Source organism: Gavia stellata, chromosome 29 (assembly GCF_030936135.1).
Source record: "Gavia stellata isolate bGavSte3 chromosome 29, bGavSte3.hap2, whole genome shotgun sequence".
NCBI classification, from domain to species: domain Eukaryota; kingdom Metazoa; phylum Chordata; class Aves; order Gaviiformes; family Gaviidae; genus Gavia; species Gavia stellata.
This window is the reverse complement of record NC_082622.1, coordinates 4,792,485-4,820,261: the sequence shown is the minus strand read 5'-3', so window position 1 is coordinate 4,820,261 and position 27,777 is coordinate 4,792,485. Positions and strand designations below refer to the sequence as shown.

Genomic DNA, 27,777 nt, shown 5'->3' with positions numbered 1-27,777 from the left:
TTAATCTCTTCATTTAACTGCTGCTTGCTGGATCCCGACTGATGTTAGGAGCAGCAGCAGGGCAGCAGAGCCGTCGCCGTGGGAAGAAGCGTACTCTTTGCAAGGAGGGCTGTCGTAGCGATCACGAGGGCGAAACTCTTCATTCTGCAGTGGAGTGTGGCAGGCTGTGCCGGGAGGGTGGGGGTGGCTGGCAGGATGAGCCAGGCTGTAAAGGGAGTGTTTTTCTTAGCCCTTATCTCTGCTGTCTTGCACCAGTGCAAATTCATAATGTACGTGTGCTGTACCATTGTTACTTAAAAAAAAAAAGCGACTTTCACCACTACTCTTTGCTTTTAGTTTCAACACGTGCTTTGAAGGCAAACACTTTTGGGGGGACTGTGTATAGGCAATGTATTCTGAGTCTTTGTTTGTTCCTGGGTATTTGGGGCACTGCTCCACTTTCTGCCCTGTTCTCCCCATACTTACAGAGATTAGTGCTACCTGCATCTATTTGACCTGGCATACCTATCATCTTGGGGGGTTTTTGTCTCTTTTTATACATGCATACTCACATCTCTTCCCCCTTACAGGCTGATTTTTCCTCTTACTGTTTTCCTTCTGTCTGTCCTGCCCCTTGGAAGGTTTCCAGCCGGCTTTGGTGGATGGGCTGTCCACTCTGGCTCTGCAGATCCCACCGCATGTGCTCCCTGGCTGAGCCCTGGGGAAACACGGGGGAGAAGCTCGATGCAGGCAGCCTGCAAATGCTGCCTTGTTTATGAGAGCTGCTTGTTGGTGCAGACTGCAGTCTGGGGGGAGCTGGGAAAGTTTGTCTGGCATAAAGCGCTAAAGCTGACAAAAGATTGTAGGGCTTGGGCTGTAATCGATAAAACACGGGGTATTTAGAAGCGAAGGTCAGAGTCCTTCCTTAGTTCACCCTGTTCTTTAAATATCCCAGCAGTTACTGATGGCTGCTGCAGTGCTTGGACACGGTGAAGAACAACACGGGCTTCAGTCCTCAGAGAGTCTCTGCTTTTATTTATTTGGATGCAGATCTCGCTCCCCTCTTCTATAAGGTATTCGGTTTGGGGGACTCTTTCCTTGCACAGGGACACGCACGTGAAATCCCTCGCGTAGAGGCGTTGGAAAATGGCAACGTACATCTGCTTGTCTGGGAGATATCAGTGTGCCCAGTACACTGTGGCTCTTGAACTCCTCTGCCTTAATGGGTCAAATTTAGCAATTCAAAATCTGGCTTGTGAGGTAATTAGGAGGGATAATGCCCACTTCTTCCTGTTAACACCCTGATAGAAAAGCATCCAGGAAGGACTCCTGGACCTCAAAGATAAGCTGCCAGCTGCCACAGAGACTATCAAAGGGTGGCTGAAAGTCAAGAGCAAACAGCTGATTTTTTATGGTTCTTGGGTTTTTGCTGTTGGTGACAGGAAGCCATGTTCCCCAAGCTGTTGGCTTCCTGTTTTATTTTTACACCCAGCCGGAGCAGATCAGCATGCCTATCACATGGGAGCTGGCTGCTTCTCTTGGGTTGTTCCTCAGCTGACCTAGAAAAGTGATTCTTTCCCCTTCTAAATTAATCAAGAAGTTGGGATGTATTTGCTTTCACTTAGTCTTAAAGATTTCAGGCATGGATCGCGCTCGCTCCTTGTTCTGAGCTGTTTACCCAAGTTTCCTCCTCTCTCTTGAAGGCGGACGATCTGAGAGGGAGCTGTTTGTTGCTTCAACGTTTCGGCCTGTTAGCAAAGGAGATTTTTGTTAGTTCAAGACACTGACCTGCACATAAAAGCGTTTTCTGCCTAAAGCATAACTTCCGGACACTTATGTTTTCATCTTTTTTTATTTTTTTTTTTAAAAAAAGAACTGGAAGTTGGTCCTGACTGTTGTACAATCAAATCTTGACTTCTTTCTGAGCCCGTTCTAGTCCTGCATCCTGATTAGAGCTCCCTCAACATTAAACTGCTGTAGCAGGAAAACAATGGTCCAGTGTAAACCTCCGCCCCGGGGGATTTCCCAAGGGAAGAGGGGTGCAGCCTGCAGGATAAGGAACAGTCACCAGAAAGTTTCCTGGTCAGCTGCAAGCGCTTCCTGTTGTTTCAGGAGAGCCCTGTCTGTGCTGCTCCAGGAGGGAGGCACCACGCATGCTTTGGTGTGCTGGAAGAAGCTGCTGTTGGTTTTGTTTTGTTTTTTTTAACGTCTCCCATCTTCATCCTCTCGATTTAAGCAAACCTATTGATTGCGAGTTTAAAATATTTCTGAAGAAGAGCTTGTAAAACTCACCGAAGACGCTGTGCGTGAGCGCAGGAGGAAGGAGACTGCTCAGAGGCGGCGGATGGGTAGGAAGGGAACAACGGCTGCGGTAATGCCAGCAGCACCTTGCGTGTGGGCGAAGATGTGTAGTTTTCCATCTCTGCCTCTGTACCTGAGCTGGTGGGGCTTTGCTGTCACTGCAAGTCATAGAACAGCAGGATCTTTATTTCTGATGAACCAGTTTTATAAGGGTGGGGAGGGGGGAAAGAAGGCTTATAAATAAAGCCATTTGAGAGCAGGAAAAACGAACACCATGGCTCTGGTGTGCCTGGAATTTGCGGTTGAGTAATCCTTTCCTGTTTCTTTTTTGGGTTGTTTTTCATCTTTCAGAACAGTGCCTGAAGCAGGTCCACCATGCCGTTAGTAACGAGGAACATTGAGCCAAGGCACCTGTGCCGTCAGACGTTGCCTAGCGTTCGAAGCGAGCTGGAATGCATGACCAACATCACCCTGGCAAATGTCATTCGACAGCTGGGCAGCCTGAGTGAGTACCATGGCGAGCCTGCGCGTTGCCCTCAGGAGTCACTAGTGCTCTTTATTTAGCTCCCTTTCTACTCTCGTGTTCCTATTTCTCCCCCATCTGCCTTCCCTGGGTAATGCTAAAATGTTTTCCTAAAGAAATCTGATGCTAATTTCATATCCCTGGTCCCACTGCCTTCCCATCTAAGAGAAAATGGGGAGAGGGGGGTGTGGTGTGTGTGTGTGCGTGTGTGAGAGGCTGCAGCGAAACTGCAGATGGAAGGATGGAGCACAACTCAGGCTTGTAAAATGGGAGGCTCTCCGAGCAGCCAGGATCTTGTGTCAGAGAATGTGCCTGTAATTGCACGCGCTACTAAATGGAGCTTGACTGTGTTGAATCTACAGTGTGTCAGTAGTCTTATTTTTAATGAAAGATAATTAAAGCGCACACGCAGAAGCCGCCTGTTTGCCCCTGCTGTTTGTTGCGTTGCAAGACCCCGAGTCCCCAGTCTGAGCCCAGCGTTGCCTCTGGAGCGTTGGGGGTTTGGGGCTGCTCGCTCAAATGGCGGCACGAGCTGCAGCGATGCCTAGCTCAGCTCTCCAGTGGGCTGACCAATAGCCTTGTCAAGGCTGGAGGGAAAACGTGGGCTTCCGTGCCGTAGGAGAAACGAAGAGTTAATTGTGGTCTCTCCGGGATGACTCCTTACTCTGTTGAAATGCTCTGGATTCTGAATAGCCACCTCTGCCCTTGAAGGAAGACTTTGATAATCAAATTAATATATTGTTTAGCTCCTCCGTGGTGTCTGCAAGCACTTCTGCTTGCTCTGCAAAGCAAGCCCCTTGTCTTCTGCCATAACGTGAATGTGGCAGGGAAAGTTTGGGTGCAGTCTCTTCACAGCAGTGAAAACCATGGCTGTTGCTAAAATCTGGGCCTCTGTTTGCTGCCAGTTGGTTTCACATTCTGTTGGGTTGTAGAAATGTCACTGCACAGGCAAGACCAGTCTCTCTGCTCGCATTCAACTGGCCCTTGTTGTTCATTTGTTAGGTCTTGTAGCCAAGATGGTTGTGGAGTGTGAGTAAAATCCATCTCGTGCATGTGAAATGATGAGGAAGAAGGCGGTAAAGCTGTGCAAATCTCGGCTGCAGAGAAAGCTAATCCCAGTCCAAAGGCGTGCAGTGAGTTAGTGTGACAGAGCCGTTGTGAGATCCTTCAGGTTTAGACCTTCTTTGCGCAGCTCAGATATTCAAAGCATCTCTGCTTCTACCTCGTCAGAGAGGGTGAAGCGCTGGAAGCCAAATTGCAGCCCGGTTTCTTTATCGGGAAGGTACCCTGGGAGCCTCGCTCGGCGATGTGGGGAGGGAGGTGCGTGCTGGTGGACCAATCGCAGATACCTCGAGGAGAGCACTGGAGGGGAAACTCGGGAGAGGTGGCTCTTGCTGACACTTGCGTGCTTGCCTGCAAGAGGAGAGCGAGGCAGGTGGGGAGAAAATGCTGAGCACCGTCTCTTATCCGCTTCCCTAGGGTCAGCAGTATTTTAAATGAAGCAATATTTAGACTAACTGCTACAGAATGCTCGCACCCAAATGACCAAACTCCGGCTCCCCCTCCTTTCTCTCTCTTACTTCTGAAAAATAAATCCGCTCCTTCCTCGTACGTTGAATATTACAGGAACGTAAAGCAGGTTCAGTAGGCTGTGACAGCCCTGTCAAGTGAATAATCAGCCATGCCTAGTGCACCACAGTCTTTTTACAAAGATGCAAACATAAATCTTGTCAAACTTTCATATTCCAGTGAGTTTACCCTTCGTTACTATCACAGCTGGTAGCCCTTCGTATAAGTCGACTGTGCGTTTCTGTGTGATTTTATAGAATCCACAAGCTAAAGATGGAAAGACCTATTAAATCATGCCGTCTGTCTTCCTGCCAGTGCATGACAAAGATAATTCTGATTGTAAGCTGCACTTTTGCAGTCAAAGTAACTAAACCAAAAAATTAATCTCTGCCTTACCCCATCTAGAAGTGTACGTGAAACACAAACGGTATGTGAGATGCTGGGTGATAACTCTGTACAGGTGAACTTGCACAGGCAAAGGAACATGAACCATCCCTTTTCTCCCTCCAGCGTCAAGGCTGGTATAGGCAATGCTGTTTATACATTATTTTATGCTTGAAACAAGCTACTCAGCATTGCGAACCAAAGACTTTATTTTTTTTCCCCTTGTTGCAGTTCCTTGTGAAACTCAGAAACGATTTTCAGTTCTCATTAAAGTAGAAATTGAATTACAACTTTTCAGCTGTTGCTGGGAGGTGCCAAGTTATCCCATAGATAAACGTTCGCTCTCTTTGGTCAAATAGGAGAGCTGGTCTTGTGCTGATGTTGAACACGGTGAGTGCTTCATAAAACCTGGCTATAGCAAGAGCTACCTGGCCCTTAGGTCTGCAGAAATAAAATCCTTCTCGTGAGTTTGAGGAAAGCTGGTTGGGCTTGTTAATGGAGCGTATGTGGAGACTGTGTTGTCTAGGAGAGTGGAAGGAGGAGGTCAGCTGAAGTTAACGTCCAGCATTTCCTTTCTACAAACACTTCAAGCTGGCATTGCCACCAAAAGGGGTGGAGGAGGTTGATTTTTAACCTGGCTGGTTCCCCGTGCTTGGTAGTGTAAGGAGAACTGCCTGGGAGTACAAACACGTCAGTTTAGATAGCTGAAAGTATTTGTGCAGCTGGGCTTTGGGGGATGCCCTCGCGTTGCCTTGTGGAAGGGGCGCTTGTCTTTCTGATGTGACTCATTGCAGACAACCAGATTTTCCAGAATTGCTGTTAAAGTTAGGCTTCCAACTGGTTATCCTTTCCTGAATGTCGGAGAAGATCTTTGGGAGTAACAGATTCCAGAACAAACTGTTGACCATATGATGATGCACTTCAAAACCAGACTGCTTATTGGGAGCAGCCTTGTACTCAACAGCCGTGGCTGGAAATGTTTCCCATCAGTGGGAACTCCACGGGTCTATGTCTGCTGTCGGTGCCAAGTCTGTTCTGATCAGTGCTGTCCTCGGCGTGGTTAGGGCTCCCTGTCTTGGGTTATGCCTGAGAGCAGAACAAAAAGACAGTACTTACTGTAAGTTCTTGGGTTTCTTCCAGTTCTCCCATCTCTGTCTACCTGTGGTCATCTCTTGTTGCGTGCGTAGTTTTTAAACTCTTAAGGACAGGGGACATCTTTTTGTTACGCTTGTAAGTGGTGCAGCGAGCTCCTGATCCGAGCCCCTAGGCACTCTCGCAGTCCAAACGATGGATGATGTTTGTCATAGCAGCCCACTGGGCAATCCAAGCTGTTACAGAGAGAATATCCCTGTTTGAGAAGTTCCCCTTTGGTTTTGATTTAGAATAAACGTGAATGCATCAATTTTTCAGACACTGCCACCTGAAGGAACAAAAGGGTCAGTGCTTTCGTCTGTGGTTGTAGTTCAGGCTTTAGGATCAAGGACTGGGTCTGCTGTCTAGTTCCAGAGTTCTTTGAGCTTGTAAATATGTGCCAGTTACCCTGGAGGCAGGCCTGCTGGAGACTGGGAGCCTTTGAGATTCTCCAGAGCAATAAAAATCTAACTGTATTTGCTTGTCTAATAAACAGAACAGCAGAGAATCTTAAAGGACGTACAGACCCGTCCGGATTCAGACCAGTATAGTGTTGTCAGCCCTCTTTATTTCGTTACTTTAATAATGACTTGAAAGCATGTCTCGATTGTTTCTTTATTGCTTGAAGATCCCTTTGGTGGAACAGAGCATGTTCTTTCTGGATGTTAAACTCAACCCTGACAAACTTGAAAAGAAGCATGGTTCGTGCGTTCTTTCTTTCTTCTTTCTTGAAGAAAACAAGCTGGCAGACTGAATATGGTCTGATGTGGCTCACGAGGGTAATGTGGACACTTTAATATTCCAGGTAAATTTGCGGAAGACATATTTGGAGAGTTGTTTACTCAAGCCAACACCTTTGCCTCTCGGCTGAGCGTTCTAGTCGAGAGAGTTGACCGCTTGCAAGTCAAAGTCACTCAGCTGGATCCCAAAGAGGAAGAAGGTAATGGAGTGGAGCACAGTCCTTGCAGACCGAGCGTGGTAAAGATTCTTATTGAGTCAGCGTGGTTGGTTCGCGGCCATAAAACGAGCATGATGCTGTGATGGGTGTTGGAACGTCTTCTCTTGGACTAAGAGGGACCGTTTCCTCCCCTCCTGAAAAAGCACTGTGCCGCTCATGCGGATAGCCTTTCTGGCTGAGTCTAGATTTGCTCGTTAGCAAGTCTCCATGTGGAAACTCGCTTTTCAGCAGTTTGATAGAGGTGCGCTTCTTGAGTCTTGGTCTCAGGGGTTTGAAACCGCATCAGCAGCTCTCGAGAGAGCCGTGTCTATACAGCAGTGGATCTTGGCACGGCATGATCTGAGACTTGCTGGCTTTCCCAAGAGATCTGTGGGAAAAGGAACCTGACCTTAAGAAGTGCTAAGCATGCCAAGAACTCCAACTGAAATCAGATGTTTGCTACTTGATCTTCAGTGTCATTGGCCTGGGTCAAGCTGTTCTTCACTTGCTCTCTCCTCTTTCTTACAGTTTCCCTGCAAGGCATTAATACCAGGAAGGCCTTCAAAAGCTCCACTACTCAGGACCAGAAGCTCTTTGACAGAGATTCTCTCCCCGTGCCTGTCCTTGAAACCTATAGGACCTGCAATACTCCTCCACCTCTCAACATTCTCTCACTTTACAGGTATGGCTGCAACACCTTCTTGGCCCCTTGTTCCCTTGCAGAGGAGTACCTCTTCCTCCAAACCTGCTGAGGAGGTCATTTCCCATCCCGTGCTGTACTGAAGTAGCCGTTTCCAATGGGAAATCGAGTTGCTAAACTGAGATCCGTCGGGAGATCTCCATCCTCTGGATTACGTGAAACTTTGCTTTTGGGGCTATACAAATGAGCGTATCGAGAAAAATTATATATTTGGTTACCTGCTGTCACTTTTGTGACTGCCTTGGGGCAAGGCTTGGCTGGCACTGCGTAAACATGCTAGGTGTTGTGCAGATGATGCATTTTTCTTGTGCTTCTCTGTAGCCCTGTGGCTCCTTTCCAGAAAGCCGCAGTGCAAACTGCAGAGTGTACATCTGTAAATGGCTCTCACCCAGGTGGGTGCAGCAGACTCCTGTAGATCTGGAGATGCTTTCTGTGGCCTTCTGTGCCTGGTCTGAGACATCTAATGTGACCTATGCTGGCTGTGTAACCAGTTCTCCTGAGCAGTCCTGCTCTGATTTCATCTTGTATAGGTAGTAGAAGTAAAGGGGGTCAGAATAGAGACTTAGCCCACATCCATAAATATCTTTTGAACAGGTAAAAAAGTAATTACAGATAGCTGGAGGCAGCTGTCTTCTGCCAGACGCGGCTGCACTGCAAAGTAGGAGGAGAGTGTGTGTGTGTGTGCTCGCTCATGAGTTTCAAGGACGCTGCTGGTCTGATTTAGGGTTCCTGGGCTGGAGAAGGCTTTTTTCATACTGAAAATACAACACAAACAAGTGGGAGTTGAAGTGAGAGACCTGCTGCTCTCTTGGTGATTGTTCAGAGCAGTTGAGCTCTTCAGGTGCTGAGTAATGGAGAGTTTGTGTGAGGGCAAAAGCGATGGCAAGCGGGAGTACCGGGACAAGTGAGGCTGTGGGTCTGCTGCCTGTTCTGAAATGGAGGATGGAGGCGAGAGCAGCGTGTTTGACCTTCTCACTGCAGACTTTTAAACTGTCATCTGGGGTTGTGCCTTGTGTTTTCTTTGGGCTTCAAACAAATGTGTGACTTGGTCCTTGTTTGTGTGTGTTTTTGTTTTTTTCCCCTCCCTGTTCTAGGGATGATGGCAAAGAGGCGCTTAAATTCTACACAGATCCTTCATATTTCTTTGACCTTTGGAAAGAGAAAATGCTTCAGGACACCAAGGATATTATGAAAGAGAAGCGGAAACATAGGGTGAGGAAACGGGAGCTCTCTGCCAACAGAGGCATGTCAGGGAAGAATAGGAGGTGGGAAGTGCTAATGAATCTTGGACTCCAAAGTTGCTATCCAAAATTGAGGTTTGCTCTCTTAAAAACTTCACTGAATTGATCCCTAAAGAGTTTATCTGGTTTACTCTCATCCTTGTTAATTAAAAAAAGAAAGCAAAGATACCTTTAATCTGTTTTTCCAAATGCCACTGTCTTTGTGTGGGTATAATGGCTTAATTTGTAGTCCTCAAACATAGTGCTGGTGCAGTCAACGGGGGAGAAAGTTGTGCTGGAGTCTTTTCTGCACTTCTGATGCTGCATAGGGGTCTATTCAGTGTTGAAGCAGTGCAAATCCCACTGCCCCAGCACCACAGTGTGTTGAGTGATGTAATAAATTCTGCTGTGGAAGAATAAAGGAAGGAGAAAATGTCCCTTCAGGAGTGCAAAACCAAGCCCTAATGTTAACTTAGGGGCAAGCGGGAGGCTTAACAAAACCATTTAAGCTGAAAACGACAGGTAGAGTTCCTGGTTTGGTTGCTTTGGGATTTGGACCCGTGTTTACCGACACTGAAACTTACACCATAAAAGATCCCGTTTGAGCATACTTTATTTAGCTTTTGAGCAACTGGAGTATTAAATATCAAAACAGATGATGATGTTTTCAATCAAAATAACAAAGGAGAGATTTAGGGCATGTTAGAGTACAGAGAGTGAGGCTAGCTAGAGCCCGGTTCTTGGTGGGCAAGTGTCCATATTGCACCCCAAAGCACTTAACGCCAGCAAGGTGATGGTGAGATTTGGCAGTCTTGACACAGAGGCCAAAAACTGAATCGATGTGGGAAACTGAGCTTTCACTCTGCCCTCAAGGTGGTCGTGCCAGGGAGTAACGATGCCATCATGTCTGGGCTGCACTGGGGAAATCTGATGCTGTCTGTCTTTTTTTTATGGTATCTGTGCTCCAGCTTCTTTGTATGGGAGATCTTTTGGAGCTTGCAGCGATCAGGAAAGTAAATTAAAAATCCTGGTCCTCTTTGAGACTGTATCTTCTTGAAACTGCTACGGGTCTGTCCTATCCCTCCTTATTCCCAGTGAGTTTAAAGCAAAATAAGGCTTCTGTTTCATTCCTCCTCCCTTAGAAAGAGAAAAAGGAGAATCCGAACCGAGGAAATGTGAATCCGCGGAAAATCAAAACCCGGAAAGAAGAGTGGGAGAAGCTGAAAATGGGACAAGAATTTGTTGAGTCAAAGGACAAACACGGTCCTGCCGGGTAAGCAAGTCTGGGGCTCTCTGTGCAGCTCCTCAGCGAGGGGGAGCGGGCGGGCGTTGTTGATTGTAATGCAGTTCACCCTGCTCTGCAGCTTCTCCAGATCCGCTGCACAGTGCGGATCGATACTGCCACTAATCAGATTCTCCAAAGTAAATCTGTCTGCTGATTCAAAATTTGCTAAATAAATCAGGGAGCTACACGGTTTGAACAAGGTGGCAGGAACAGTGTCGGTAGCAAGTCTGCTCTCGGCTGCCTGTCTTGTGGCCACGGAAGTGCTGAGAGCTCTGGCTCCCTACCCCATCGCGATGCCCTCCCCATCACACCTAGCCTCTGGGCCTTACGCTGAGGAGCGGGGTGACATCTCGGTGGTATTGTGTGATTGCTTTGTTACATTTCACAAATGGCTCTTCACACCCTAAAGTTGAAGCGGGGGCTGTCCCCATCCAAGTATTTCAAGCTACAGATCTCTCTTTAGCGCTTCTGGCTTGGGAATTCATTTAACTTTTGACACCAGCAAGGCTGGAAGCAGACCGAATTCCCCACAATGCACTTCTTGCCTGCTCGCTCCTTGCAGCTTCCTTTCATATAAGAAAAATCTCTCTTTAAATCACACTCTCCAGCTAAAAATAAAACTTGCTTTTAGTTTAATAGGAGAACAGGTTTGGTTTCTAGCAGAGGAATCGAGCAGCACAACAGCACTATTTTCTTGCTCCTCTCTTTTCTCGAGTAAGCGTGTTCATGCATTTGAATTTACTTGAGGTCCAGAGCCCCCCAAAAATGGGGTGGTTCCACCACCCCACAGTGAAACGAGCTGATTGGAAGTTGAGTGTGAGAGTGCTCTCTTCCTTCAGTATTATTTCAGCTTTGGGTACTTGCTTTTAATGGCATCGCTGTTTCTAGGGTTGTTTTTGATATTCTATTCTCAAGCTTATTTTTTGGCATCTTTGAGTACCTCTTCTTTTTTTGCCACAGATGATACCCAATGTAACCAGGAGTCCTTCAAGTCCAAGTTGGTCACAACACTCTTATAAGTGTTTTTTCTACAATCAAATGTTAAGAAAAATATTTTTTTATTTTGGTGTTTTCTTGTTCACTAAAACATATACTCATGCTGTTCTGGTGTGTGGTAGCAATAAACAAACACGAGAGCATCTGGGCAAATTCTAGCCAAGGAATTATGCAGAGCAAACTAATACAGCTGTATGTGGTTCTTTATATACGATGCTTTGAGAAATAGAGACTTTTTTTTTTAAATGTTGCTTTAAGGTTTTGTTTTGTGTGTCCTGTTGTGGTGGTTGATAAAGTCCCACCTAAAGGCAGGTCCCACTGTGCTGGGAAAAGCCATTCCTGCTAGAAAACCTCATTTCTAAATCTTGCAGGTTGATCCATCCATTTGGTTAATATAACTGCTGTTCGGTGGTTGAACTGCTGCACAGTTGTTTGTTGTAACCCTTCCAGGAGACAAAGCTCTTGCGAACGAGGGGAAAAATGAGCTTTAGACATTGCCTTGAACTCTTGAAATAAATAGCTTGTCTTGCTTTCACTCAGGTACCCCTCTAACATGGTGTATCAGAACGGCAGCATCGGTTCAAACGAAAGCATGGACGTGAACTGCTACCCGCCACCGCCGCAGACTGACTCTATTGTGCCACCACCTCCTTCGTTCCCAGATGACAGCCTGCCTCCACCCCCGGTGGAATTTAGGTAAGCCTACGGGATCCCTTCTGTCACCAAGGAGTAGTAGGTGGTGTAAAAGGATGACATGAGACAGGCTGAGATAGTTCAGCATAACTTCCTAACGGGTGTTGTACGGGAACCAGAATGCTCCTGTCTGGAGGGGAAGTGCAACTGCAGGCAGGGACAGAGGCGCAGGCAGCAGCACAGCTCTCCGTAAATCCCAACCACCATCATTGTTCCCATACAGAAAGGGAGAATGGGCTTGGGCGAGAACTAGAGCAGACTTATTTCACTTCCTAAAAGAGTGGGATCCCAATTAATGGTCTGGCTCCGTTGCGTGAGTTGTTCAATGCAGTTGTTCCAGAGCATGTAGCCTTAGGTTCCTGATAGGGCTGAGCAAAGAACGGCTTCTTTCGCCTGTTTCTTGTTACCGTGTGTCCTGTGATCTTTGACAAATGCACGACGTGGGCGCTGAAGGTGTAGATGTAGTTAAATTTAAAGGACTTGAGCACACCAGCTGACTTCTTCCCAGAGACTTCAGTGCAAGTTCAGGACAGCTGCTTTGCATCAGATGAAATGGTGACTTCCGGTCACCTCTGGAGATGAGAATTATGGTCCAGCAGTGGCTCAAGACACAAAGGGTGAAACAAGAGAGTAGCTTTTTTTAAAAGGCAGTAAAACAGAGTCAAGAGTAACAGAAGGAAGTATGTCTGATAGACAGGACTGCGTTAGCTTGTCTTCATCTTATCCAAAGGCAGCAATGCTGCAGAAAAGGCTTTTCTGACGTGTTAAAGAGACCAAGCACTCCACTCTGCAGCATGTTCCTCTAGGGCAGAGCAGAAACGAGCTTTCAGATGAAGCTTACGCTGCCTTATGCAGTTGCTTAGATCTTTGCCTAGCCACAGATATCTCCCCTCTCTGGTTTTGTTTTGGTGGTTGTTTTTAAAGGAACCCTGGGTGCTAGGTTTGATCTCCAGTAGTCTGTCTTGGATCAGCACTGCGCACTGTTAAAACTGTGACGGTTTTGTGGCAAGTGTACCTTATTTTCCTGTGTTACCGTGGAAGGAGATGTCAATTTAGGGCTTCCTTTACACGTACGTAGGATATTGCAGTATCTCACGGGCAGTAGTGTTTGCTGGTATAACACAGCTTCCATAAATGGGAGATTTGGTCACTTGAGAATCAGTGTTTTCCTTAAAAGCATGTTGGGTTTCCATGTCTTCCTCTTCGCTCCCCACGGCGAGCTATGAGACATGGCTGCTGCACTGTGGAATCCAGTGAAGAGATCTGTTCCTAGCAGGTGCTCAGAGCATATGCTTTCCTGGCACGCCCACCAGTCCTTGTGCGATTTATCACGGTAGACATCCCTGCTTGGCGTGTCATAAGTCTGACCTCAGCGTGGAGGGGTAGTGGCTCGCATTGCTGCAGGAGCTCTTAAGCCAGGAGGCTGCTCTGAGCTCAGACGTGACGCCTGGCCTCTGGCGGGGAGGTGAGATGGCTCATGTTCTTGTCAGCCCGGGAGATGGGACGGATGATAGCATTTCTGCCAGTCCCCAGAAGCTTTCCTTTGTTCTGGTGCTGTAGGCCAAAAGAAACACTGCGAGGGAACTAAAACCAAGGAGTGAGGTCTCATGGAAGCACCAGTTAAAGCTGGAACTTAAATTTTTGTCTGGACTGGAATAAACACACATGATTTGCATTAACATCGAGATTGTACAGTCTAATCTGGCCTCACAGCTAATAGCCTTATTTCTCTCTCTCTCTCTCCTTCTGTTGCAACAGCTATCCTGTAGACAACCAAAGAGGTTCTGGTTCTGGAGGGACCAAACGATCCAGCCTGGTTAGCCCGAGTCACCCGCCGCCAGCTCCTCCGATCGGATCCCCCTCGGCAGCCAGGCCGGGCTTTGCTCCCCCTCCGGCGCCGCCGCCACCACCACCGCTGATGGGAAGCACCCCGCCTCCACCACCTCCCATGGGCTTCCCGTCCCCGGGAACCCCACCACCACCCTCACCCCCTTCTTTCCCTCCTCACCCCGAGTTTGCTGCCCCACCACCACCACCGCCCCCTCCAGCAGTCGAATATGCCAGCGTGCTCCCACCTCCGCTGCCGCAGCCGGGCAGCGGGAGCGCGCCGCCTCCCCCTCCGCCTCCGCCGCCTCCTGGCCCGCCGCCTCTGTCTTCCAGTGGCCTGGATGGTCCCCCACCCCCTCCTCCACCCTCAGACACCTCCGCCTCCAAGCCCAAGTCATCCTTGCCTGCGGTTAGCGATGCCAGGAGTGATCTGCTTTCAGCTATTCGTCAAGGTAAGGTTTTGTTTCAATACCAACTTTCTCCTCTGCCTCTGGAAAAAACCCCACGGTATCCAAGTGCGAGCACTTGGGAGCCGTCTCGTGAGCAGTCGTGTGCCTGCCTCGCTGCTTGAGATCTGTCCTTTGTGGTCCCTCCTTGTCTGCCCACCCTGATGACAACCTCACAAAGTTTTATGCCTCTGCCTGCACCTTTGGAGCCAGCAGTGCTAGAATTGGTGTGGTCCAAGCTTGCGAGTGGACTGAATGGCAGTGGCGTAACCCCTCAGAGGAGCACAAAAACCATTTGCTTCCCGTTCCTCCTGCCCACCCAGCCTGTCTTGGCTGTCATTCACCATCAGTGTTATCCCACAGCATGTCCAGTACTTGCTGGCAGAGGACAGGCTGCCCTGCTCAGAGGATTGCGTCAAAGGGGTGGCTGTTTTGGAGATTTCAGTGTGACCAAAGCCTTTGCATGATCCCCTCCGTTGCCTTCTTCCCAACAGGCTTCCAGCTCCGCAAGGTGGAGGAGCAGCGGGAACAGGAGAAGCGGGACGTTGTGGGTAATGACGTGGCAACGATCCTGTCGCGCCGCATCGCTGTGGAGTACAGCGACTCTGAGGATGACTCTTCGGAGTTCGATGAGGACGAATGGTCGGATTAACCAGAGTCCCACCCCCTTCTTCCCCTTCTCTCCTGGGTTAACATCTTCTTAAAGAATCAGGTGGCCAAACCTTCCACCACTTCCTTTTTCATCCCGTAACCAAAGATGTGCCAAGGGTTTTCAGACAACCAGCAGCATATCTCCCCTCTCCCTCCCTCTACGGCTTTGGCAGGACTTTGTGCTCTGCCTTTCCAAAAGGTCTCCTCACGGACACTGAGGATGCGGTGTTGGGATTTAGCTGGAGGGGGTGTAACGGTTGCTTATTTAAGAGAGAGCTAAACCTCCAGATTCTCGATGCCACCAGGCAGAGCACATATAAACCCTCCATCCTGAGGGATTTTTAAAGTAAAGATGGATGATCCTGTTGCGGCCGCGTGGCCTTTCAGATGAAGGACATTTTCAGCTAGTTTTCTCATTGCAACAGCAGACAGTTGATCTGATGGCTCTTCCTTTCCAGTGAATACTGGTAGTGCTGCAAGAAAATGGGCTTTAAATGTCAGTTCTCTGCTGCATCCCACTGTCAAATAATCAGGTTTTGGCAATAGTGCACAATTCTTTCCCCTCTGACCCCCTAGTATTATTTCCAGACTACCCTGCGTGGGGTGCGCTTCCTGGCTCTAGGGCTGTGGAGTGCATTGGGTGCAATGTGAGGAGGGCCATTTTTTTTAATTTAAAAGCTGCCTTTACCTTCCTCAAATCTCCGGGACTGCTTCGCCAAGTCTGCCAAAGGAGACTTGCACAAAGGGATGCAAAGCCGGGGCAGAACGGTTGCTCGGCTTCCCGCTTCTGGGAGAGCGGAGCCACTGCCCCACCGAGACACATCTGTGTGGTCAGCACTGAGCGGTGGCGAAACTCTGCTCCGCTGATTTCTCCAATTCATGCTGAGAGTGTGTTTAAAAAAGGGGGGGTGGGGGGGTGGGGTGGGAGAAGTGCCTGGAGCAGGGAGATGGCGTGGGGAGGGGTTCTCTGAAGGCCAGGCACTTTGGTGGTCTTTGGCCTGTGCAGGGCAATGCTGTGGTCAGTTTGAAGAGGTGCTTTTTCTAGCGCGTGACCATACTTTTTACACAGGGACTTGAGTAGCAGAAAATGCTGGTATTACCTTTGCTTCCTCCTCCCTTCCACTTCAGGAGGGGAGTTTGCCTAAAAACATCTTGTGTGTGTGAAACGAGTTGCCCATCAGTTACATCAGACCTAACCTATGTCTTTTCCCATGATTTTGTTGTTATAATTCATTAGTTAATTTTAAGAAAACGTTTCTTCTCCTCACTAACCCTGTGATTTCCCACTACAGATACAGTACTGGCAGGCGGAGAAAATGGCGATCTTGGACTAGCTGACCTAGGGTTTATTGCTGTTTTATATTACCTTACGTAGAATATAAGCATATCTTGGAAATCTAGAAACAAATACCCCCGATGCTACAGATGTGTATTTTAATTTGGACGTGACTCTCTCAGTCAGGGTCATGCAAGAAAGCAATTCCAAAGCTGTTTGGAGATCACGGTTCCGGCTGTTGTGGGGTGGGACCAGCTGCATGTCCCGTTAAGAACAGCTCTCCACCCTCTTTGCCTTTCCTGTTGTATTTTGCCAGCCTGTGCCTGTTCTTTCTTCTCTGGCTTGCCTCGTTTAATGATGTTGCTGATACCTGGAACGCCAGGCCCAGCCTGAGGCAGCCAGGTTGCTGAAAATCCTTCTTGGGGTTTGATTGATGGCTTCAGTTTGTGCCATTGAGTTCTTATGGATTTCTTGTGTGTGTGCGCGTGCATTTTTAATCTTTGACAGAGCAGATAAGGGCCTGGAGGATGGGCTTTTCTGGGGCGCGGATCAAGCTGAGATCCAGCGCGACCCTGAGCACAATCGGGAGAGATTTACTGGACCGCTACACCATCAGATTTTTGTCTGCAAATCAGCTGCTAGGCAGGATGCAAAGGGCATACTGACGGGCTGGGAACATCTGAGCAGCGCTAGTTCCAGGTTCTGGAAGAGGGAACAAACCCCTCGAGTGCCAGCGAGCCTTCGTGCAGTGGAGGGACTTGGAAATGCAAACTGATTGTTGCTGCAAGCTGGGTAAGGGGAGCTAGAGGAGAATCACTGCCTCTTGTTTTTCTGCTCTTTCTGTAAGCATCCTCCTCTGGCTTCTCTCGGAGACGGGTTCCTGGGGAAAACGGACCTTTAAGCTAACCCGGGCTGACAGCATTATCACACAGGGAAGCGAGGAGCTCGCAAATGCCAAACCTGGGTTAATTTTAAATTGCCTTAACTAGACTTGGCCCCTGGTGGGAAAGGGGAGCGAGTATTCCTGTCGCGTGAAATACAAAAAAGTGCCATATTCCCTGTGACCCAGATGGATGGTCTGTCAGGCAGGGCCGTGCCTCGGGGCGTTGGGGACACGGTTGGCCCCCCCTCTCCCGCGCTGCCTGTTGCACAAGGATGCTGTGTGGGCGATCCGGCATGGCCGCGGGTGGAGTCGGCTCCTCCGACTGCCTCGCCTGCTTGCAAGGCCCTCCTGGCAGCAGGAGGGACGCTGCTTTGTCCGTGCAAGCCTGCTGTAACCACCCTCTGCTTTCAAACTCGCATCCCGAGGTGAGAATCAAAACTGCTGGATCCTAAACAAGAAGGGTTGTGGACAGGTAGGGAAGGTTGGTTGGTTTTGGTTGTTTTTTTTTTTTTTTTAAATCTCCTTTGATTGCAAGAAGTGGTATGAGCCTAGCGTGGAGATCCCTGAGAAACAACTGGTGTAAAGTGACCGTCTTTTGAGTATCGTTGCAAAATCGCAGAGCTCTGGGCCACCAAGTAAGCTTAATATTTCTTAAACCAGTAGGGGAAGAGGAGAGGTGCCAAAAACAACCTTTGCAAGACAGAGCAGCTGTGCTGTAACTGCAGGGCTGCGGCCCCATGTAGACCGGGGGCCTGTGCTGGACTCCCCTGCCATCTTTGTCATTTCGCGTTAACGTACTCCTTCCTCCCCTTTTTCCGCATAAGGCTGGGTTGAACGGCACGGCGGGCGAACCTCAAGCATTTCACAAAGCCGAAAGCGAGAGCTGGCAGCTGGGGTCCTCCCCGTCTTTCCATTTCAGCCCGACCCGTGTCCATACGGAGACGCAGAGCCGGAGCAGCCATTTCGCCCGTCCTGGGAGCCGTTTGCTCGGGGCGTGCAAGTTTGGGCAAGCCGCCGCTGCCTTCCCCTTCCCGGCGCCGCGCTCCTGGTTAAACATTCTCCCGGTGTCCTCGCCCGCAGTGCTTGGCTGCTGCTCCCGGCAGCCTTTCCCCCGCCGCCCCCCTTCCCGCGCTCGCAGGGAAAGCCTCGTCCCGGCTCCCCGGGCTCAGCCTGGAGCCTCATCCGCAGTCGGTGACCTTCACTGCTTTCTCCTCTCCTTATCAGACCCAAAGCACCAGACCAGACCGAGGGAAGGGGCTCCTGGAGGTCCCAGATGGCCGAGAAATTGTGCGGAGTGTCGTTTCAGGGAAAGGATAGGTTTGTTTTTTTTTTTTTTCCAGTCCGTGAACTTATTTAACGTGCCTCTTCTGAAAGTACCTGCCCTTGACAGGCTCCGGCCGGGAGCTTGGCTGGCCGGACCTGGCGTGGGGCAGATGCAGCTGCCCCGGGTCAGGTTTCATTGCTGTTGGATTTCGGGAGGTGCTTTCTTCTCTTCCTTTTTAAACAAAGCCTTGAAGTGGGAAGTGGATGCGATGTTTTTTATTACTGTATTAACATTCATTTTAATTAATTTCAGAAACTAACCCATTTTTCTTTCTGATTAGAATGTCATAGAATTAGACGAGCTGTAACCCTCCTGAAGTGCCTTATTTTCCTACATGATATAAATATATTTATAAGAGTAATTATTCCACTTATATCTTAGGGGCTTATTGCTGAGCAGAAGTTATGGTGGGAGGAGAGATGGGAAGTGCCCTCAAGGACCTGGCCAGGCCGGGGGTCGGAAGGGCGATGTTTGACAGATACTCTCAGGGTGCAGGGGGTTACTCACTTCAGACCAAAGGAGTTTCAGCAGTGAAACTCTGCTTAAAAAAAATAGAAAATAAAAAAAAAAACCCAACCTCATGGGCAAAATACTGTAGACTTGTTTGGTTTTCTTACCCCTGTAAAATAAACACTGATGGCCGGACTCTGCCGCCTCGTCTGCACGGATGCAGCGGGCGTAAAGCTGCTGTTGCTGGGGGAGCGGAGCCCGGCCCGTGTCCCTGCCCGTGCATCCCAGCGCAGACTCGCTGCCTTCTGTTTTCCCGTGTAATGTCTGTCCATGCGTTTCCCTGTCGGTTGCTGTGTAAGCCAGGCTTTCCTGCTGCTTTTTTTTATAATCGGCTCAGTAACCCCTGGATGAAGATCCCAATTGCAAATTTTTTTGTAATGTACATGTAAAAAAAAAAATAATAATAATTTTTGATCCTTTTTTAAAACTGTAAACTTGATAAAAACCTTTCTATCCAATTGGTGCCTGCGTGTGTTACTCCGGGCATGTGTTGGGGAGCTGCGGTGTGGTCCTTCGCACGTGGAAAGTGGCTGGACCTGAGCAGAGGGGCGGCCACGACTCGTCCGTGTGTGACTTCTCCGGTCCGGGGATGTGCTGGGCCACGTGAGCGGTTGGTGGCCGCACACCTTGCGTGTCCTGTAGTGCATCTCGCCGGGCTGCCGGGGTGTGATTTGGGGAGCCTGGCCCCCTTCGGCGTTTCATCGAGGGCGCCCGGGCCGTGTCCTGTCCGCAGGTGCCTGGGCAGGGGGACGAAGGGAGCCAGCGCATCCCAAGCTGTCTTGCGAACACCGTCCACGTGGACGCCTCCTCCAGTACCGCGCCGCAGCCGTGCCAAGGTGGGTTAGAGGGTTATCGATGGTGGTAGTGCTGCCTGCGGTGGGTAACGGCGCCAAGGAAGCGCTCTCCAGGAGGAGCTACCAGCCTCCGTGTGTGCTCCCTGCCATACAAAATGAGCCCGTGCTCCATCTTGCAAGAGCGGAGCCGCTGCAGCTGGGGTGGGAGGGGGCTGCTTCTGCTTTTTTCTTTTCTTTTTTTTTTTTTTTGCCTCCATTTCAGCTGCTCAAGGTCCCTTCTGCAGTCAATCTGCCTGGCCCCAGCCGCAGCAGCCATGGCTCCTGGCCCTGGTTTCAGGTGCCATGTCTGGGCTTGGTGCGTAAGCCTGTTGTTGTGCAGGTGTATTTTCTTGCCGGTCGGTGGAGAGCAACAAAAGGATCCATCCCTGCTGCTCCTCGTCCCTGCTTTTACCGCGAGCTTTGCTCTGCCAAATTCCCTTGGCTTCTAGGAGACACCCGTGCGCTCGCTCTGCAGCGCTGTGCCTTTCTTGGCTGACAATAGTCCCTGGCTGCAAAACCTCATTAGATTAATTGGCCTTGCCAGCTTCTGAACAAGCAAGCCCTTTAGTCGTGCTGGGGCGCGGAGGGCAGGGGAAGGAGGGATCTCTGGGGCTTCCACGCTCCCTGGTGCTACGTGTCCCGGCTCTTGGCTCCATCGAATCCGGGAGGAGCAGTCAGCACCCCTGGCTCACTTGTCTGGATGGGTGCAGCTGTGGCCAGGGCTGGCTTGGTGCTTCTGCGTTTTTTGGGGTACACGCTAGCACACAGCCCTGTGCTTTTGGGGTACCACCCCTTGAAAGTCATCTTTGGGAACTGGAGGGGGGGGGTGTATGTATCAGTGAGTGTTATGCTGGTTTACCCCCCTAAAAGACAGGGAGATCTCCATGCCAGATCCGCCTTCCCGGGGAGCCCACCAGGAGATGACGGGGCCCCGCGCTTCGCCCTCCCCAAGCGACCCACGGAGCCGGAGAGAGCTCCGGCAGACGAAGGAGCCTCCTGTCCGCTGCTGCTCCCGCCCGGGGCTTAGCTCGGTGCAGGGAGGAGAAGCCCAGCAGCGAGATGAATCGTCTGCCGGTGCTCTCGGAGCCCGAGCCCTTTCCCGAGGAGCTGCTGCAGCTGGGGGAGAGTCTCTGGGGCTCTGCTGTGCCTTGGCACTCGGGCCTTGGCCCCAGCCTTTGATGTGTTCGCCTGTCTGTCTTCCACCGGGCTCGGCACCGGATCACAGCCGGCCGGGCTCCGGCTTCGCAGGAGCCCCTGTCTCCAAAGACCTATTTAATTTTCTCCTTCAAGGTGGTGTTAGCAACACCCAGAAGATGCTGCCGGCTGCCTTGGACGAGTGGGCTGCGTGTCCTTTCCACCACTGACGTCAGCTTCTCTCCCTTAATTCCCCCTCTGGGACCAAAGCGAGTGCAGGCGCTGCCAGCTCTGATCAGCGTTAACAGCCTGCTCTCCCAGTGTGTGGCAGCGCTCTGCCTTGCCAATGTCACCCCCGACTCGCGCTGCCTTCCTTCGCCAAGCATCCATGGGTGGTGGGAGAGCACTACCCTCTTCCAACTCCCCGGGAAGGGCCCGCTGCCAGCAGAGAGTCCCCGTTTCTTGCACGTAGGTGTGCTGAGATGGCAGCTCAGCCCCTCTAGAAATGGCTGACTCCTTCTCTCTCGCTCTCTTTCTGCCTTTTTTTTTTTTTTTCCCTCCTCCCTTCCCTTTGCTGTTGCCTACGCGGTTGTGTGGGGAAGGCAATCGGCTCCCGTGCTGCGGATGGCTTTATCTGTAACTCTTCCATCTGCTCACAGCAGCTCACAAATAACCACGGGGTGCCAGAGGAATTATGTATTTGGAGCTCAAGTTTCTGCAGTCTGGCAGGGCAGCAGCTCTGCGCTGGGCTCATCCGCTCCCGCAAAGGCCAGCGCCTGCATGCGGAGGGCTTAAGGCAGCCGGCGCGGAGCTGGGGCTGCGGCTAGGGCCAAATTACGCTCCCCATGGCCATCTCCAGGCCAGGGCGAGTTAGATAAAGCCCCAGCCCCGAGCCAGCGTGGAGCCTGGTCCTTTGCGAGCTGCCGAGGGCGAGCAGAGGGTGCTGCCACCCACCCCTGGGTCCCTGCACCCCGGCCAGGCAGCCACGGGCTCACGGCATGAAGCCACCTTCCGCGTTGGATGTTGCTGCAGGAATAAAATGGGAGAGAAACCCGCTTTCCACCCTGCCCTTTGCTGTCTCCCACCCTGAACAGCGCTTTCCGCCGGGGTCGCCTCCCTTGGAAGCACCGGCCAATGCCTCCCGCAGCCACGGCTCCGGTGGTGGCCGCGTACGATGCCCCGCAGCCTGAGCCGCGCCGGGAAATGCCTCCCGCTGCCTTCAGCATTTGGTAAAACGCTTACGAACAGAGCTGCATTTTCTTCATTTCCTGCCTGCTCCCGCTTCCAAGGAAACAAAATCCCCCAAGCCAGGGCTGAGGTTTCTCATTTAAGTGTAACCCAGGCCAATACCCAGAGCTGCTCAGCCCTCCCCGTGGCCCGGCGTTCCCAGCCCACCGCCCGCCGTGGTGCAGGGGGGGATGCTGGGGCTCGTGCTCCTGCCGGGACGCACCCATCACGGGCACCCCAGTACATCGCTGGGAGCAGAGACCCGTCCCCGGGACGCGGCGTGACCCATCCCCGGGACATGGCATGACCCATCCCCGGGATGTGGTGTGACCCATCCCCGGGATGCGGTGTGGGCGATGGGCAGCTCCCGGCTCTGCCCCAGGCGGGTCGGTTGGGGTTCAGGGTGCTGGCAGGAGGTTTTTTGGAGTAGTGTTGACCTCCCTCCATCCTCCAAGCTGGCAAATTCCCCCCGTTTTCGGCACCAGCCTCACCTGGCAGGAACCGGCCCTGACTTTGCCGCGGTTACTGACGGCGCTCTTTCCCGGTGTCCCTGCTCCCAGCAAGGCGGCAAAGGGCAGGCGCTTGGAGCCAGAGCCGAGCTCCGCTGCTGCCAATGGGGCAGGGACTGCCGGCGGCACAGAAGGGGAGCAAAACCTGCCGGCAGCCCCGTGCCCTCGCTGCGGCACGGGCAGGGTTTGGAGGCGAGAGGCTGCCTGTGGCGTACAGCATCTGCTGGGAGCCGTGGGGCTGGGCAGGGGGGGCCTGGGGAGGGCTGGCCCGCCAGATGTGCGTGCACAGCTGGGGTGACGGTGCGCCCACGCCTTTATCCCGCTCACAGCCTCTTAGCTCGTATTTTCACCCCAAAGCTGGGCTGTCCGTGCCCCCCCCGAGACTCTCCTGCACATCGGCGGCGTGGGGGTGGCTGCTCGGCGCTCGGCCGCCTTCTCGGATGGATTTGACTATTTTTTATACCTCCGTTTTCTGCATCTTTCTCCACCGAAAAAGGGAGCAGGCTGGGCCCTGCCGTGGGCCGTTCGCTTTCCCGCTCGGTGCCGCCTGCTCCGTCCCCCAAAGGCCCAGAGCAGCCGGGAACCTCTCCGGACTCACCGGCTGGTGTGCCGGGAGAGCAACACCACGGCAAGGTCGAGGTCCCGACTTCCTCCAGCCCCGAACACGGCTTTCCTTATCCATCCCGGCAGGAGGGAATTGGACACAGGTAGGAGCCGAAGGGTGCGTTTCCCAGCCGGGAAGCGGCACACAGGGCAGCCACGCGCTGAGCGATGGCCATCGTGGTGTCTGGGGATGGGGCTGCGGGGGGTGACGTTCTCGGGGCACCCATGGTGGTGGGTACAAGGGCTCCCCGAATTGCCGGCCGTGGGGGGAGCCGGGCACAGGCAGCCCCTTGGGCTGACGTGGTGCGATGCAGCTGGGTCACGGTGGCTTTTGATGCCGGGCTATTGCCGCAGGCTCACCCCCCCAGCTCCTGAGCCCTGTGAATCCCCTCCCAGATAAATTTGGGAAGCCCATCAACTCCGGCACAGCCCTGCCAGGAGCTGGGGGCTGCAGCCCTGCGCCCACCCCACCGCCGGCCGTGGTGGGTGGGAGCCTGAGGGGGGTCCCAGCAGACCTGCACGGTGCCGCCTTTATGCCACGTGCTTGCACACCCTGCAGCAAACCCCAGCGTGTCACCCTGTCCCCAAGGGAGGTGACAGGGACCCCAGGGAGCAGGAGGGACCGGCCGGGCTTGCCCACCCTGGAGAGGCAAAGGGGCTGTGGCTGCTCCTTCCGAAGACATCAGCAGGGGAAGCACGAGGGCGAGAAAAGCTATTTAAGCTGCCGTACAACGTTGACATAAGAACAACCAGGTAGAAACTGCCTGTGAATAAAGCAGGGCTGGGAATTACAGGATTTTTCACTGCTGGAGGAGGTGGGCTCGGGAATTATCCCTTGGCTGAGGGATGACAGAGGGTCCTCAGCTCAGCCCCGGGGCACGACGGGCGCCTCCGACCTCTGAGCTTTGCTCCTTTCCCCCTGGCTTAACCTCAGTGGGGACAAAGGGAGCCCCAAATTCCCCAACCCCATCCTCAGCGCTGAGCCCAGCCCCTGGAGAGCAGGAGACGCTGGTCCGCGGGTCCTTCAGCCTCTCCCCAGCTCCATCTCCCCTCGACGCTTGCTGCCATAACCTCTTTCCCTCGGCCGAGAAGCGGAAGGAAATCTTTATTTCCTTTGTGATAAACAGCACCAACCCTCCGGGCTGCCACCGGGTCCCCGAGCCCAAGGTGAAGCCAAGCCTCGGGGGCCGGCACGCATCCTGCACCGCCCGCGCCCCAGCACCCAGCCGGGCTCCGGCTGCTCTTCAGCCCTGGGCTCTGCCACATCCCGGCGCGTCTGCGGATGCACAAATGCCTGTAAGAAACCTGCTGCTCCTTGAGCGGGGTGGGCAGGGGCGCGGGGGGCTCTCGGGGCGCAGAGCCCTGCTACCGGAGGGGACGAGCTGCCCTAATTAGCTTTGCCATCGTTAATTCTGCCTTCCCTGCGACGAGCGCTGCGTGCAAACAGCGTGGGTGTCCCAAATCCTATTTGAGCGGTGGCTCTCGCAGCGCGGCCACCTCGGGGCAGGGGTCCTGTGCCCCCCTGTGCCCCCCTGGCCGGGAGAGGGGCCGGGGTGCAGGCAGCTGCCCATCAAATTGCTCCCATGGGGGTGGCGATAGCGGCGCAAGGCTGGATGCAGCCCCTCTGCCTGCCAGGCGCTGGACCGCTGGGAGGATGAGGATGGCTGGGGCCTTGGGTGCTGCTTCCCCCGGGGCCGGATCCTGCTAACAGGATCTGATGGGTGGGGGCAGCGCTGTCGCTTGGGATTTCCTAACCGGGCGCAGGGAGAAGACCCTGCCTGGACTTGAGGTGACGGCGCGGGGACCGCAACCTGTTCTCCCCCCTCCCCAACACGGGAGATGCCGTCCCGTCCCCTCCCCAGCACCAAACAGCCGCACCTCGTATCACAAATTACTTTTATTCCCCCCCCCCATGGTTGTAAACAAGAAGCAGCCCCCCCCCACCCTAACACCCGCTCTGCAGCACCCCACCGAGGGGTCCCCTTCCCAAGGGGCCTCTTCACATCCACACCCCCCCCAAAATGTGCAAATCCAGTCCCAGTGCAAAGAAAGGCTTTGGTGGGGGGGGGCAGCCCTGGGTGCTGGGGGGCAGCACCCAGGGGACCCCAAAGCTGCTGGGTTTGGGGGTGCAGAGCCTCCGGCAGCACCCTCTGCCCGAAGGCAGCGAGCACTAGAGGGCAGCAAGTCCCAGCGCTGGGCCGGCATTAAAATCATATTAAATAATAATTAAAAAATAATAAATAAATGGATGGATGGCTGGGAGAAGGGGGGGGGGGTTGAGTCCCTCCTCCGCCAGCAAGCGCGTCTCCCCCTCCTTCCCCAAACGTACAAAATATATTTTAATTATCTGAGGTAAATAACGAGGCTGTAAAAAAAGCAAGAGGGGAGTGAACGTTCCCGGTATCGCCCCCCCTTAAAAAAATAAAGCATCGTAAATAGTTTTAAAGAAAATATGAGGATCTCCCCCCTCTCTCGCGCGCACGCATAAATATAGATTATATTATGGATAAAAAATATGTTTTTCTCTCCTGTAAATTCAAAAAGTGGAAAAATAGAGGAAGAGAAGGGGTTGTGCCCAAAAGGACGGGGCTGGGAAGAGCTGCTTGATTCCCAGAGCTCCCGCGCTGTGTCTCTGGGAGCGAAAAGAAAAGGGGAAAAAAAGAAAATCCCCCCAACCGCAGTCGGTAAGTGAAAGGGGCTGGGGGGCAGACGGGACGTGTCAGACGTCGCTGGGGGAGCGGGAGCGGAAAGGCATGGTGGAGGAGAAGCAGCCGCAGCACACGGTCCAGAGCACTTTCTGGATCTCCTGGTTCCTGAAGGCGTAAATGACGGGGTTGATCATGGAGTTGTAGGTGGCGGGGAGGAGGGTGACGTAGGTGTAGAGGGTCGGGTAGCTGTAATCCCCCAGGAGACAGTAAATGGCGAAGGGCAGCCAGCACGAAGCGAAGGTGCCCAGGATGACGGCCAAGGTGGCGATGCCTTTTCGGGTGGTGACGTAGTGGGAACTGGCCAGGAAATGTCTCTGGACGGCGATCTGGTGGGCGTGCCGGCAGACGATCTTACAGATCTGCACGTAGAGCTGGAGCATCACCGCAAAGACCATGAAGAAGGAGACGGAGAGGATGACGAGGTGGTTCTTCGTCAGGGGCTTGACGATGCTGCAGGCGGAGGGCTCCTTCAGGCAGTTCCAGCCCATGATGGGCAGGAGCCCGTAGCAGATGGAGGCTCCCCAGGTGAGGATCAACATGATGTACGTCCTGGTGACCGTCCTCTCCGAGTAGTAGGTCAGGGCGTTGTAGAGGGACAGGTAGCGGTCGATGGTGATGGTCAGCAAGCTGCTGACGCTGGCCGTGAAGGAGGTGACCAGGAGCCCCACCGTCAGCAGGCTGACCGCCTCCGATGGGATGAAGTAGACAAAGGCAAAATGCAGGATCAACCCCAAACCGGCCAGGAGGTCGGCCGTGGCCAGGCTGCCGATGAGGAGGAACATCGGAGCCCGGAAAGCCGGGGTGTAGAAGATGACCACCACCACGACGGCGTTCTCGCAGGAGATGACGGTCCCGGAGATGCAGAGGACGACGTCCCACGGGTTCAAGGCGAGGGGTTGCACCACAGACTCCAGGTCCAAGGAGCTGCCGCTGCCGTTCCTGGCCGCGCCCCAGCCTTGCTGGCCTTCGCTGGAATTGGGGGGCCCTTCCTCCATCATGCTGGCGGAGGCCGACCCGCCGCAGCCGAAAAAGCAAGAGCAGCCCCCTCAGCACCCGCTGCCCGCGGCGGGGACCCACCCCAGCCGTCCCTGTGCCACCCAGCCAGGGACAGTCCTGCCTCCCCCCGAAAGTTGTCTCCGGGAGGGGGGGGCAGAGCGGCGTGCGTCGAGGGGGTGCTCGCTGTTTGCTCCGGGGGGGTTTTGTTCCGGACGAGGTGGTTCGGTTTGAATTCTTTTGGGAGCAAAGAAAATGAAATATGTGAATAAAGGTGGGGGGCAGCGGGGGGGGGGAACCCCCGCTCAGCCGGCTCCTGCCCGCCTTCGCTGCTGGGGGGGGTTGTGCACTGCGTGATTTGGGGGGATAAATACAGGGGAGCGCGACCGGCCCCGGATCGGCCCCCCCCCCCCCAAGGATTTTGGGGCCAACCCGAGGGGATCCCAAGCAGCAGGTGAAGGGGGGAGCCCTGCCCCAGCGGGGAGAGGCACCCTCCCAGCCCCGCCATGCGCCCCCCAACCGGGGGGGGGATCCCCCCTTCGCCTTGGGGGGGGGGGTGTCTGCCCCTCCCGGGGCACCCGGGCAGTGTGTGGGGGTGTGTGTGTGTGTGTGGGGGGGCACAGCTGCCCCTCACCCCCCTTCCCATAGCGCTGCGCTTTGCCCAAGCGGGCTCACCCCACCTCCCGGTGCCCCCCACCAGTCAGTGGGTGCCCCCCACCCGGTGTCAGTGGGTGCCCCCCCGGTGTCAGTGGGTGCCCCCCCCCCCCCGGTGCCAGGCACTCACCTGCCGGGCTGCTCGGCCCGGGCTGCGCTGGGCTCCCCGGCTGGGGGCCCGCTGCCATGGGCGCCGCCGAGTTATAGTGACCGAGCCCCGCCGGGGGGGCGGGGGGGGGTGGTTGGGGGGGGGGGGGGGTGTGTGACTCACCGCCGCGCCCCCCCCCCCCGCCCGCCAGCCCCGTTCACCCCGCTGTGACGTCAATAGCGCGCCGGAGCCAATCAGCGCCCCGCGAGGCAGCGCGGGCGCGCGCGCGCCGCATAGTAATCGCGCCGGGGATGGAGCAGCCCATTCATAAAAACAGCCCCCCCCCCCCCCCCGCCCCACGCCGCCCCCGGGACCCCCCCAGCGCGGGTCCCC

At 53.4% G+C, this 27,777-nt stretch overlaps 2 protein-coding genes across 2 annotated transcripts; one reads left to right on the top strand and one right to left on the bottom strand.

Moving 5' to 3' along the window:
• Window positions 1–964: 964 nt before the first annotated feature.
• Window positions 965–15,529, top strand: WASF2 (WASP family member 2). The gene is made up of 9 exons (XM_059830824.1): window positions 965–1,052; window positions 2,632–2,785; window positions 6,693–6,827; window positions 7,353–7,506; window positions 8,619–8,736; window positions 9,887–10,017; window positions 11,566–11,721; window positions 13,477–13,997; window positions 14,486–15,529. Exons 2-9 carry the CDS (start codon window positions 2,656–2,658, stop codon window positions 14,641–14,643), a joined length of 1,503 nt encoding a protein of 500 aa, XP_059686807.1. The 5' UTR covers window positions 965–1,052; window positions 2,632–2,655; the 3' UTR covers window positions 14,644–15,529.
• A 10,131-nt stretch (window positions 15,530–25,660) lies between these two features.
• Window positions 25,661–26,647, bottom strand: GPR3 (G protein-coupled receptor 3). The gene has a single exon (XM_059830891.1). The coding sequence runs from the start codon at window positions 26,645–26,647 to the stop codon at window positions 25,661–25,663; it is 987 nt and encodes a 328-aa protein (XP_059686874.1).
• Window positions 26,648–27,777: the final 1,130 nt, after the last annotated feature.